Genomic DNA, 13,267 nt, shown 5'->3' with positions numbered 1-13,267 from the left:
TAGGCAACAAGGAAGACAATGATTAAGCTCAAAGGCTATGTTTTGGTTACCAAATAGTTTAAAAACTTACTTGTGATTTAGTAAAACGCTCTCTATGGTTTTCCTCCAGTAACCAAGTTGTTCAGAGGATAACCAGGCTGCCCTCCCATAACCGGTTTGGGAGGCTTTGTGTGCGTTTACACACACATATATATGTATATGTCTATTGACTACTGCAGTTCAGAGAGGTGCAAACTTGGCTCTCCTTTGAAATCAGAGAACAACCAACCAGCCTCCCCCCCCACACACACGACCTGGACACTTCTTATTATAGGAACCTAAAACAAGATATTTTCAGTCTATTAGGGGTGTGCTGGTGAAGGTGGGAGGAGAGTGTAAAAGTTACCAAAGAGGAAAGTGAAGCACAGTAAAAACTGATAAATGACAAATAGAAAAAGGTCTCAAGTTTGGATTCTTCCTGTGAGATTTCTTTGTTTGACAATGCACATGCATTTGTTACGCAAGATGTGATTTACTTGTATTAACTTTTAACTAGCTTAGGTAAAATATCAACAGGCTGAAAAAGGCCAGGAAATTATAGACAGCTGTTGTTTAGTGCCGCCCAAATCCACTTTACATTCATTCATAACAGTTCAATCAAAAGAAAACGCGTTTTGTTTCAAAGCAGCAAACGCGACAAAAGCGGTGCAGTAAAAGTTCCTGCCGATGACATCGTCATGATCTCCTTGTTCACATGCACGATTACAAAACGAGTTTCGAAAACTTGTTTCTTTAACAAACCAAAAACAGAAAAAAATCACAAACTGGCATTTTAAGTTGCTCACCTTTGACGAACTCCACAGCGGGGCGCGATTCCTTTCTGACGCTCATCGCTTACAAACACTGAGAAGGGGGCCAGCCCCCACAAGGTTACCGAGCCCGCAAACAGCCCGCTGCGTTTGTCACTGGAGTCTGACAGCGCGGAGGAAACGAAAGCGCCACTCCCCGCAGAGTGTTAAAGATTAAAGGGCAGCCTCGACTCGAGGCGCAACCAAATGCAGCGTGAGCCCCGGGGTGTCTGCCCTGGGCCCCGCTGGCCAGCCCGCCACCCGCGCTCCTTCAGCAGGCACGACGACCAGAAGTGGGTCGCCAGCAGCCGGCGGGCTCGGCCCGCATCCGTCCCCTTCCTCGAGGGAGACTTTCCAGCTCCGGAAGCTTCCTTACGGGCATCCAAAGAGAAGCGTCCTCGGACCCGAACGAGCCTGATGCGCCCACAAGACAAATCCCAGCCCTAGCTGGGGAGAAAACCAGAGCGCGTCGCGCAAGCCTCGGCAGTCGCTGCCCCCGCCGGCGGTGAGCGCAGAGCTCTCGCCAGCCAGTCCTCCCATCGCAGCAGCCATTGGCCGGCAGGCGGCGCAGCCAGTGGGGCACAGCAGGGCCCGGGCCGCTCCTCTCCAGCTTACGGAGAAAACAGCTCACCAGGGGAAGCCCCACCCCGCGGCCTGCGGCTGCAGGGGAGACCGCCCGGCCTCGCAAGGCGCCTCCGGCACCCGGTGCTTCGAAGGGACCGCGTTAGCGCCGGGGAGCGCAGGACAGCAGCGCGCTCCTTGAGTGTTATTTTTAAACGAGGGCCTGTCCCCACACTGTACGGTGTGACGATAGCCCCTTCATCCAGCACCGCGCTGCGCTGCCAGCTGGGCATCTGCCTGCAGCGCACGTACCCGTGTGGCGTGGCCCCTCTGGTGTTCCCTGCAAGCGGTGCGCTCAAAATCCTTAAGCCCAGGGCCTTGCAAACACAACAAGGGTGCGGCTATTGTTAAAGACATTAAGCTGCTCATAAACCATTTTCGCTCCGCTCAAAACAGTGATAAGTGTCCAAAAAGAAACGAAAAAAACCCAATTCCTTGGTCTGAGGGTGGGCCTTGTGCCTCACGTTGCTCTTCAGTGGCCACCTGAAGGAGCAGCATCGACAGGTTACAAAAAGACCTTCCCGTTCCCCATGCTAGAGAGGAAGAGTTGCTCCAGTTCCTAACTTTTTCTGGGAGTGGCAGGACTAAACTACGCTCCCAGAAGAGTGGAAGGAAACGTGAAAGGGAAAAGCCATGTCGGAATTGGGAGAAGGGGCGGGGCAGGTTGAAAAGGAGAACTAGCAGAAAAACAAAATGCAAGAGTTAAAGCACGAAGGAGCTTTAAGCGGAGCGGCGGCGGATGGAATTGGCTGACGAGGCTGGCGTTCAGTAGTTTGATTCCATAGTTATTTTGGAGTTTAACCCCTGTAAATTTTCGCTCATTCGAAAAAGCATGGTGTGCCAATACACAAAAAAGAAATCCCTGAGAGTTACGTGAGTAGCATCTATTTAAAAATAAAAGAACATGCATCCCTACATCTTTTCACATTTGTATAGTTATTTTAAGAACAGGCAAAATGCAATTGCCACTAATTCATATCTGAATTTGTTTTATATTGATGCTATAAAAGTATCAAATTGAACTTCAAAATTTTTGTAAGTAGCAGCTGTATGTTGCATTGCTGCTGGTAATCAGGCCATAAAAATTGCCTTGCAGCAGTATACCAATACTTTTTTTCTTTGGAAAAACAACACTGTAAATATACAGATAAAATCTGAGCCTGAATGATGGAATTTATGTTTTACCCTTTTAAAGTGCATGAAATGACAGATTTATTGCAATATTAAAATAGATATCTAAATAAGTGTAAATGCATATTTTTTCATAAATTACACTACTTCTCTTGTATTCTCCCTTCCTCAAAGATTCTGCTCATTCACTTATTACATCTTGAGCTAAAAATCTTCATTTACTGTAGCCTCATTAAAATCTTGAAATCTTTAGCTGTGTTGTGAAACTGCACTAATGGAATGTATAAGCCAACATTTGACCGCAGAGTACAAGTTAGCCCCAGTATTTTTGATCCTAAAGTGAAATTGTGAAATGCACAAATGTGCAGCAAAGCACTATTTCAGAATAGCATAAGCATTTTTAAACACTGGCCATATATAAATGACAAGTCATTTTTTGATATCTTCAAGCCAAAAGAATTTAAATGTTTAAAAATATCCATGTGATTTAGGAGCCTATGGGCCAGATTAAAAAATATATTTAAGTGCCTAAAGATGCAAGAGGCATCTAGCAGGATTTACAAAAACTATATGTGATTATGTCTCTTTTGAAAATGTCACCCAAAAAGTGTGTACACTCAAGGAGAAAGAATATGAAGATGTGATGGCAATACAAATGTTGCCACTCTCGCATGTGCAGGCCAAATGTTTAGTGTAGTTTAATACTTCATAACTGATTTGCAGTAAAGTAATGGGTTTTATCAGGACTTGTTTCACTCAGCCAAGACTTTTTGCTGTGCTCAGACCCATATGTTTGCATACTAATATCACAGGTATTAATCAATGCTTAAAATAATATTTTACAATTGCACTAAATCTTTGCACAGTATCTTTTTCACTCAGCTTTAGAATTTATTTTAAAACTACAAAATCCAAAGGATTTAGTTTTCTCATTCATGATGATAATCCACAGACATTATTAGAATTCTTGACTAGTACAACATAATTTTTCATTCAATTAGTTTGTAAAGCTTAGTTGGCACTGCAGCCAAAAACTTATTGATTAGACTGAAACAGCCTCCTTTCTCTTATGTCCACTCATTCTCTCATACATTTGTTTCTAGATTAATCAGTTCAATTTATTGATGCATAAAGACAATTAAAAAAAACCTAAAAAAAAAACAGCCACCAACCAACCACACTAACAACCAACAAAAAAAAAAATAATGTAGGATTTCCTCAAGCAAGATAGAAGCTTCCAGCCAAAATTTTCCAAAAAACAGGTGTTTTAAATTAGGTTCTTGGAGTCTGTATTTAGAAAATAAGGATAAGTTTTTAAAGGGAGCCCATAGGGAGTTAGGTGCCTAACTCTCCTAGGCCTCTTTGAAAATCCCACCCTAAATAAGTGATTTGGCATTTCTGAAAATCAAATAACTTGTTTAGGTATATAAATACAGGGCTTTGGGGTGGTTTTATGGCTCCGGAGCAAGCTCCAGGCAAAAACCTGCAGCTCCACTGCTCCGGGCTCCACTCCAAAGCCCTGTATAAATATGAACTAATGAGCCTAACTTTAGGACTCTGTGTTTGAAAATGTGCGCCTTTCATTTTGAAACACAAGAACTAAGGGACACCAAATGAAATTAATAGGCAGCAGACTTAAAACAAACCAAAGGAAGTATTTTTTCACACAACACAGAGTCAACCTGTGGCACTCCTTGCCAGAGGATGTTGTGAAGGCCAAGACTATAACAGGGTTCAAAAAAGAAAGAAATTCATGGAGAATCAATGGCTATTCACCAGGATAGGCAGGGATGGTGTCCCTAGCCTCTGTTTGCCAGAAGCTGGGAATGGGTGACAGCGGATGGATCACTTGATAATCACCTGTTTTGTTCACTCCCTCTGGGGCACCTGGCATTGGCCACTGTTGGAAGACAGGATACTGGGCTTGGCTAGATGGACCTTTGGTCCAACCCAGTATGGCCATTCTTATGTTCTTATGAAACAAACCCTTAGGTTAGCCTGGAAAAAAAATCCACTGTCAAAGGTTGATCACATTATTCTCTTAAAGTACTTACATCTTCCATAAGTTACACTAAATGTCAGTTTTGGGGAAGATACAATTTATACCAATAAAAGAATGCTTTTGCAGGTATAACTTATACTACTAGTTTCCTGAATTAAATAAGCTATACAACTTTTTTACTGGTATAACTGCATCTAGGATAGTTGCTCGTACATCTAAGTCAGTCAGGGATGAGGGAAAAATAAGTCACCCTGACTGACATAGCTATGCCAGCAAAAGTTAAGCATAGACTGGACCTTCATTGTACATTAAAGGGGAAAAAAGTCCCTTATTTAAATAGTCACTTACAGTGTTAAGCCTAAATCAAAACTCATAATATGTTAATTCTAAACTTTGTGTTCATACCACAAACAATTCCAAAAGAAAAAGACTGACTGGAGAGTCTCTAATATTGCTATTTTTCTTTACACTGAACACAGCGTAAACAGCTTCTGTCAACCTATTAAAAAAAAAAAAGAGTATTTGGCTGGCTTAGCTTTTCCACTTTATGTCCATTCAAGAAAAGGACTCAATGATTTGTTTAAAACACAGATTTTTATGTTTCAAATAATTAAAATAATCTAATAGTAGTTCAAAATAAAGTAGAAACAGCAGTTTAATAGTCCGTGTATATTGTTCACCCAAAATCTGAATCCCATTTCACACTTACTCACTTTAATGGGATTCAGATTATGTGTGAACAATATGCATGGACTATTAAATGGTTGTTACCCCTTTATTATTCATTGCTATCTTTGGATCATTTTAATTGTTGCTATATTCAGAACAGCTGAATACATTTAAGAAATGCAAGCTTAATATTCTTAATTTACACATCAACCTAAAAATAAAACCTGTATGTATTAAATGCCATCACGCAGAGAAGCTGTCAGTATTCACAACAACTGATCTGCAATAAAACTGCAAATAAACTCCATATTTTTAAGGTATTCCCTACTGGAAAATTTAAGAAAAGGAATATAAAATGAAGTAATTTCAGAACAGAATTACATTATTTACTTTTGCCTACTCAGATTGCTATCTCACTACAATGCTGAGTATTTTGGCCTCAATGACAGTGTCAGCAGGATGAGAAACTACTCAACAGAACTATTTTATTCAGGTTTCCTCAAAAGCATTTCTGGCTCTGTTTTACGATAACCAAGTATTAACCTGTTACAGTTTTAAACAGCACTATTATACACACTATGAAATGATTACAACTGAAATTAAGTCAGTGGGGCTCTGTAAGGGTCCTGATTGCAGGAGAAGGACTTACATTTTCTTCCACTTATTTAAATAAAAGTTGTGCATCTTAAAGTTAAAAGCCAGGCATTTTGTTTTATTTACAACAAATCTGAAAACTATTTTTCATATACATTATTTCAATAGAAAAGAAAGTTTTAGTGATAAAAATAAAGCTTAATTTTATGCTGGCAGAAGCTAAGGGGAGTTTGCTAATCCTGTGTCAGAGGGATGGAAGAGTAGGGCTGGTTGCCTCACAGAAGGAAGTATTTCTTGTCTCTACAAGCAGGCAATGAGCTGTGAAAATATCTATGCAGGGTATCAGCAGGATACCAGCAGCTTCCCCTTCATGATCTTATTTACTTGATTCTGGAAAAGGAATGAATAGCACCTCCTAAAAATATTCTCCTTTCCGTCACCCACAACAATCCTGATGTCTCTAGGGATCTGCAAGTCAAAGTCTTTATAGCCAGAACTTTGAATTCAAAAGGCAGCTAATACACAACAGCACTTTAATATCAGACAGCAAGTAAACATGCCCGTTCTTACCAGAGAGACTATTCTGGTGTCTGAAGAGTGAAGATTCATTTTGTCAAAAGAACAAGTGTAAGGTCTTGAACTTGATGGTAAGGCAGCTAACAAGTCCCTCAGAAGATAAATGCGTAAGAGAGTGCATTTTTAAATAAAAAGATATTACAGACTTTTACAAACCTTAAATTATTTGAATCTGAAATGGTCTTGCTCATACTGAATTATAAAGATTATTATTATCCTGGAGGTCTTCATGCCTGGAACATTGTTGATAAGAATGGTTTGGACTGGCTTGACTGCACTGCATATGCCAAATAATAAAGAACATAGTCTGGGAGTAATTTGCTGTACTAGTAGTGAGTGAGTTATGTACACAATATTTATTAAAAGTTAAGGTTCAGAGAATCCAAACAATTCTTTCTAAACCTAGCAGTTATCAAAAAGATGCAATAGATAACATACGGGTATAACACTATGTGATGCCATACTAATTTACATAAAACTGAAGTTTTTCAATCAGTCATATTATAAAGAACTCACTCATCACTGCAGAAATAAAAGCCAAGAGATGATAAAACTGGTAACCATGACAGAAACCAAGTATCAGCATACTTTCTGAACAAGAATATGAGGACACAGGTTAAAATTAAATATAAAGTTAAAGACATCGTTTGAATATAAATAGGGTTTTTTCCCAGGCTGATCATATCTGTTCCACAATCATGGCCCTACTTTCCCTAAAATAATATATATAGAGAGAGAGTCTCTGTTCTCTGCTGCTCCCATGTAACAGACACGTAAATCTGAGAGAACTGAGTTCCCACACTTTCAGCACTGGATTAGACAACAAAAGCCTTAACCAGTTTCTCAAACCAAGGAAGATTTTGAAAGAGTCGTAAGAAAATGAGGTCATGCTGATAAATAATTACATACTTCTCTTGTAATGAGAGAGATTTATAATGAAAACTCACTGAAAAATGTTTACAAACAACAGTCTGAAAAACACGTCTCAATAAAAAATGTTCCTATCATTCCAGAAAATTCTGTTTTCTCCATAATGCAACCATATCAAGAAAGAATTGTTAATTACGTTGTTTAAAAAGAAATTATCAAGGCATATAGTAAACCAACAGAATATTTCATTAAAATTCCAAGTGACAGCTTAAGTAAAAAGAGACAGAATTAAAGCATGAGCAGATTGCAGACCTTACAGTACTTCTCAATGTAAAAAAAAAAAAAAAAGTACACCATCCTAAATAAAAGGACTCCAAAGCAGGGCTGTCGATTAGTCACAGTTAACTCACGCGATTAACTAACAAATAATTGCAATTAATCACACTGTTAAACAATAGAATACCAACTGAAATTTATTAAATGTTTTTGGATGTTTTTCTACATTTTCAAATGTATCGATTTCTATTACACAGAATACAAAGTGTACAGTGCTCACTTTATATTATTTTATTACAAATGTTGGCACTGTAAAAATGATAAACAAGAGAAATAGTATTTTTCAATTCACCTCATACAAGTACTGTAGCACAATCTCTTTATCGTGAAAGTGTAAATGTCGATTTTTTTTTGTTACATAACTGCACTCAAAAACAAAACAATGTAAAACTTTAGAGTCCACAAGTCCACTCAGTCCTACTTCTTGTTCAGCCAATCGCTCAGACAAATAAGTTTGTTTACATTTGCGGGAGATACTGCTGCCTGCTTCTTAATTTACAATGTCAACTGAAAGTGAGAACAGGCGTTCACATGGCACTTTTGTACCGGCATTGCAAGGTATTTACGTGCCAGATATGCTAAACATTTGTATGTACCTTCATGCTTCAGTCACCATCCCAGAGGACATGTTTCCATGCTGATGACGCTGGTTAAAAAATATGTTAATTAAATTTGTGACTGAACTTGGGGGAGAATTGTACATCTCTTGTTCTGTTTTACCCACATTCTGCTATATATTTCATGTTACAGCAGTCTCAGATGATGACGACCCAGCATGTTTGTCTTAAAAACACTTTTCACATCAGATTTGACAAAATGCAAAGAAGATACCAATGGTGAGATTTCTACAGCACTCGACCCAAGGTTTAAGAATCTGAAGTGCCTTCCAAAATCTGAGAGGAATGAGGTGTGGAGCATGCTTTCAAAAGTCTTAAAAGAGCAATACTCAGACGCAGAAACTACAGAACCCAAACCACCACAAAAGAAAATCAACCTTCTGCAGGTGGCATCTGACTCAGATGATGAACATGCATCACTCCGCTCTGTTTTGGATCATTATCGAGCAGAACCCATCTTCAGCATGGACGCATGTTCTCTGGAATGGTGGTTGAAGCATAAAAGGACATATGAATCCTTAGCGCATCTGGCATGTAAGTATCTTGTGACACTGGCTACAACAGTGCCATGCGAACACCTGTTCTCACTTTCAGGTGATATTATTAACAAGACAGGCAGCATTATCTCCTGCAAATTGCAACCAAACTCGTTTGTCTGAGTGATTGGCTGACGTAGGACTGAGTGGACTTGTAGGCTCTAAAGTTTTACGTGATTTTATTTTTGAATGCAGTTTTTTTTATTCTACGTAATTCTACATTTGTAAGTTCAACTTTCATGATAAAGCAATTTCACTACCATACTTGTAGTGTACAGTACAAGTACAGTAGTGAAACTGCTTTATCATGAAAGCTGAACTTACAAATGTAGAATTATGTAGAATACATAATGCGGTGAACTGAAAAATACTATTTCTTTTGTTTTTTTACAGTGCAAATACTTGTAATAAAAAATAAAGTGAGTACTGTACACTTTGTATTCTGTGTTGTAATTGAAATCAGTATTTTTGAAAATGTAGAAAACATCCAAAAATATTTAAATAAAAATGGTCTTCTATTATTGTTTAACAGCACAATTAATCATAATTAATTTCTGAAATTGGTTGGCAGTCCTACTCCAAAGTATTACAGTCATTTTGCAAATAGCAATTATTGCTAAAAGTCTAAATAATTTTGTTGGAAAGTTACAATGCAATACAACATGCTTTAGAATCTTATTTCTCAGGTAAAGCTAGAGAACTGTACAGAACATACATACCAAAGATAGGAAATCAAAAACTGCCTACCCATCTTAAATAAAATCTCTACAATTTCTTTGGATTGTATATAGCTATCATTTTGAAAGACATGGGAGATTACATCTAATAAATGGAGATGAGTTTGTTCAGTTTTGGCAAATAACATTCACATTATCTGAGTGTTATGCATTAGTTGAAGAAAAAATGATGAAATTTGAAATCCACTGTAATATAGCACAATGGAAACTTTAAGGAATTGTATTCTTTAGTCAATCATTTCCCAACATCAGGGATGTTATTCCTGGAATGTGGCATGTACCTACCATGCATTCACAGGAATATGGGAAAATCTGCAGTGTTTTCCCAGCCAGTGCCCTTTTTTACACCACTAGAGTAAAACATCTCAAAAGATGTTAGGACTGCCCTGGAGAGAGTTAAGGTAAAAAAGCAAAACTGAATATGAGAAATATTTTTTTTAAAAGAATACTTACTGAAGCTTAAACTGACAAAGGGTAAATTGTAGTATTAAACACCCAAATATAATGCACAACAGAATTTGTAATCCATGCATGCGACATCAGACCACCATGATTTGTTACACCACAGATTACAAGGATTTAAAAATATTTAGGTTTCTTTAAAGCTGTTGCATTAGGAGAAAAGGAGAGGGCAACATGCAATGTGCACAAGTATTTTGGCACTGATTTTGCAAATAGATGCTTTAGAGCATATTTGTTAGCCTGGACAGAGTCCCATTTACTAGTATGTGTATTTGCAGGATTGGGGCTTTACGTCTTTTGTGTCTTTAGTTAGATGAACTAAGGGTTGTGCATTGTGATGCCATGTGAAATGGTAGGAATGCTAGTTGTCTAGTTGCTAACAGTTGTCTACATGGGGAATTTACCAGGAGAACTATTATGCTAAAACTCCCTGTGTGGACACTATTATTCCAGAATTAAACTGTGTTTTCCAGTTAAGTTTATGTCACTTTGGAGGCAATATAAAAAACCCTGGGGAAAAAGACACTAGTATTCTGGAATACAAGTGTCCACACAGGGAGTTATACCAGTGTAACTACAGAAGTGTATTTGTATCAGTAAATTTCCTTGTGTAGACAAAACCTAACAATATTTTTATTTTAGATTGGACTATTTTGGATTACTTTCCAACACCATTTGTTTGGTTTGTTTTAAAATGGGAGTCTGGCACAGTTTGAGTTTATATACTCAGTCCACCAGGCCCTGTCCCCAAAATGTTATATGTTTTTCCATGATAAAATTGTGTGAACCTTAACACGTCATTTCTAGCTTTGTTTTAATTTAAGGGAAACCATCAACTAATTGGAAAAAACAACAACACTTAAATCTATTATTTTAAACCAGCTATTGTTACAAGTACCACCTACATCACTGTAACAGAGACTTTTTTTCCCCAGTTTGTTTACTTTGTGTATTCTCAGTTTCACTCTCTTCTATAGACAGTTTCCTATTTGCATGGGTCTGTCACACAGGAAGAGGAAAGGGTTTTGTGTTTTTTTTTAAGTAAGTCATATTCTGAAAAGTTGGCAAGGAGACTGAAGGGCAGCTACAATACCCAATTGTATTAAAAAAAAAATTAAACTAACTAGAATTCAAATATCCCTTTAAACTAGAAAAGAGCAACCCAAACCCTGCATGCTGCTCCACAGAGGCAGATTCCTTTGCCAAAACAAAGCACAACTGAAGGGACTGAGACTCTGTGCAGGTTGAGCAGTTTGTGCAGAGCTGCCTAGAGGAGTGGAGCCTGAGGTTTACCCACCATTTTCTTTGGTAAGGCAGAGAGCATGAGATAAGGGCAGACAAAGAACTAGGTTGTTTTATGAAAAAAAGCATGATTTTAATTCTTTTCCAAAGACCAAATATCAATTTTTAAAACATACAGTTACAGAGTTTAAGGCCAGAAGGGACCACCAGATCATCTAGTCCAGGGGTACTCAAATTGGCAATTACAACACAGCCTCTCATGGGGTGGCAAGGTTATTTACATGGGGGTCACGCGTACCTGCATGAAACAGATCAACTTCTATAAGAAAATTACACACACCTTTCCATTGCAATGTAGTGTATTTACTTCAAAAAGTATCGTAAACATATAATGCAGTAATCATTGATCCTAAACAAAATATATATTTGTATTTTCACCACTTTAAGGAAATTGGACTCTGGGGATTGTAGTATCATGCAAGCAGCTTTGTTGGCTTGTGACTGAAAAAGTGGGGCCGAGACAACATTAGAGGGCTTGACTGTTCAGCAGTTGAAGAGCTGCATTAAACTGCAAACCAAGCAGAACACTGGGATCAGCAAAAACAAAAATTATAATTTAACAGTTAGACACCCAGGCGGGGCAGCTCAAGCGGGGCTTGCAAGGGCTATAGCCACCCTAAAATTTGCCTTAGCCCCCATCCCAGCACAAAGGTCAAACTTTAGGCAGAAATAGGAATGGCATGGCATGACATTGCCACCCTTACTTCTGCAGTTCTGTGCTGCTGTTGGCAGTGATGCTGCCTTCAGAGCTGGGAGTCTGGCCAGCAGCTGCCACTCTCCGGCTACTCAGCTCTGATGGCAGCGCTTGCGACCAGCAGCAGCCCAGAAGTAATGGTGGCAATGGGGCACTAGAAATGTTCCCTCTAATTTTTTCCATCCACGTGCGGGGATGAATTTTGTTATGTCCAGCACCAATATTGAGATAATGTGCAGATGTGCACCACCAATACAAAAAACAAACCTAAATTGCTGGTCATACTTAAGGGTTGCTGAAGCTGCAAATGAAGTTGACCTTGCTATGTATTCATTCTCACTAGTCTAGATATTATCTATTAATTTTTGCTAAAAAGGAATACAGGGCCTTCTATAATTTCTGTTACAAGAGATATGTAGATAACTGCCATTTAGCATGTGAATTGTAAAAGCCAGTTTTCTAATTTGCAAGATTTTATTATAATACTTTCTGCTAGAGAATCAGATCATGGCTTTGTCAGTAATTGAATAGGACAACATTGACTCTTTTCCTATGCATCTAGATATACTGAACATGTCAAGGTACCAAATCCTGTTACCCTTCTGTATAACCCAGCCAAACTGGTGTGGTTCTACTGCAGAAAGAGTGAGCAGGCAGCAGTGGGGAAAAGCATCTCTCCCCGCTGCAGTCCTGGGCCTGGGGGGAGAGGCATCTCTCCTCACCCTAGCCCTGCATGCCCCAAGCTTCCCATCCACCACTGTCCCAACCCACCCTCTACTCCCCCCCACCTCACCTTACACATCCTTTCCAGGGTCCAGGCCTACCCGTGGCTGTGCGCCTGCCCCGCTCCACTAATTAGGTGCTTTCTTGTGCAGCTGCAGAGGCACACACCTTAGAGCAGTGGTGGGCAACCTGCAGCCCTGTCAGGGTAATCCACTGGCAAGTTGTAAGGTCAGTGTGTACATTAACCGTCCACAGGCACGGCCACCCTGCAGCTCCCAGTGGCCACAGTTCGCCATTCCTGGCCAATGGGAGCTCCGGGAAGCAGCATGAACCACAGGGATGTGCTGGCTGCCACTTCCCGCAGCTCCCATTGACTGGGAATGGCGAACCACGGCCACTGGGAGGTGTGGGCGGCCGTGTCTATGGACGGTTAATGTAAACACTGTCTCATGGCCCGCCAGCAGATTACCCTGACAGGCAGCGTGCAGCCTGCAAGCCGCAGGCTGCCCACCACTGCCTTAGGGGGAACACATAGCACTAGTAAGTCTGCTCTGGAAAGTTATATTTGTG

General features: G+C 39.6%; 1 protein-coding gene across 10 annotated transcripts in view; it reads right to left on the bottom strand.

Annotated features, from left to right (window-relative positions):
* The window catches only part of CDC14B (cell division cycle 14B), a 92,479-nt gene that overhangs the window by 77,463 nt on the left and 1,749 nt on the right, over positions 1 to 13,267 (bottom strand). For 2 of the 10 annotated variants that reach the window (XM_045020996.1, XM_045020998.1), the window contains exon 1: positions 825 to 885. The exons of the other annotated variants lie outside the window; for them this stretch is intronic. In XM_045020996.1, the coding sequence (XP_044876931.1) occupies positions 825 to 870 (46 nt within the window). In that variant the 5' untranslated portion in view covers positions 871 to 885. Of the gene's footprint in view, positions 1 to 824; positions 886 to 13,267 lie in introns of those variants that run through there. 10 annotated transcript variants of the gene reach the window in all.

The sequence above is a fragment of the Mauremys mutica genome, chromosome 6, assembly GCF_020497125.1.
Source record: "Mauremys mutica isolate MM-2020 ecotype Southern chromosome 6, ASM2049712v1, whole genome shotgun sequence".
Classification (NCBI taxonomy): Eukaryota; Metazoa; Chordata; order Testudines; family Geoemydidae; genus Mauremys; species Mauremys mutica.
The sequence above is the reverse complement of the archived record's forward strand: the minus strand, read 5'-3'. Positions and strand labels throughout refer to the sequence as shown.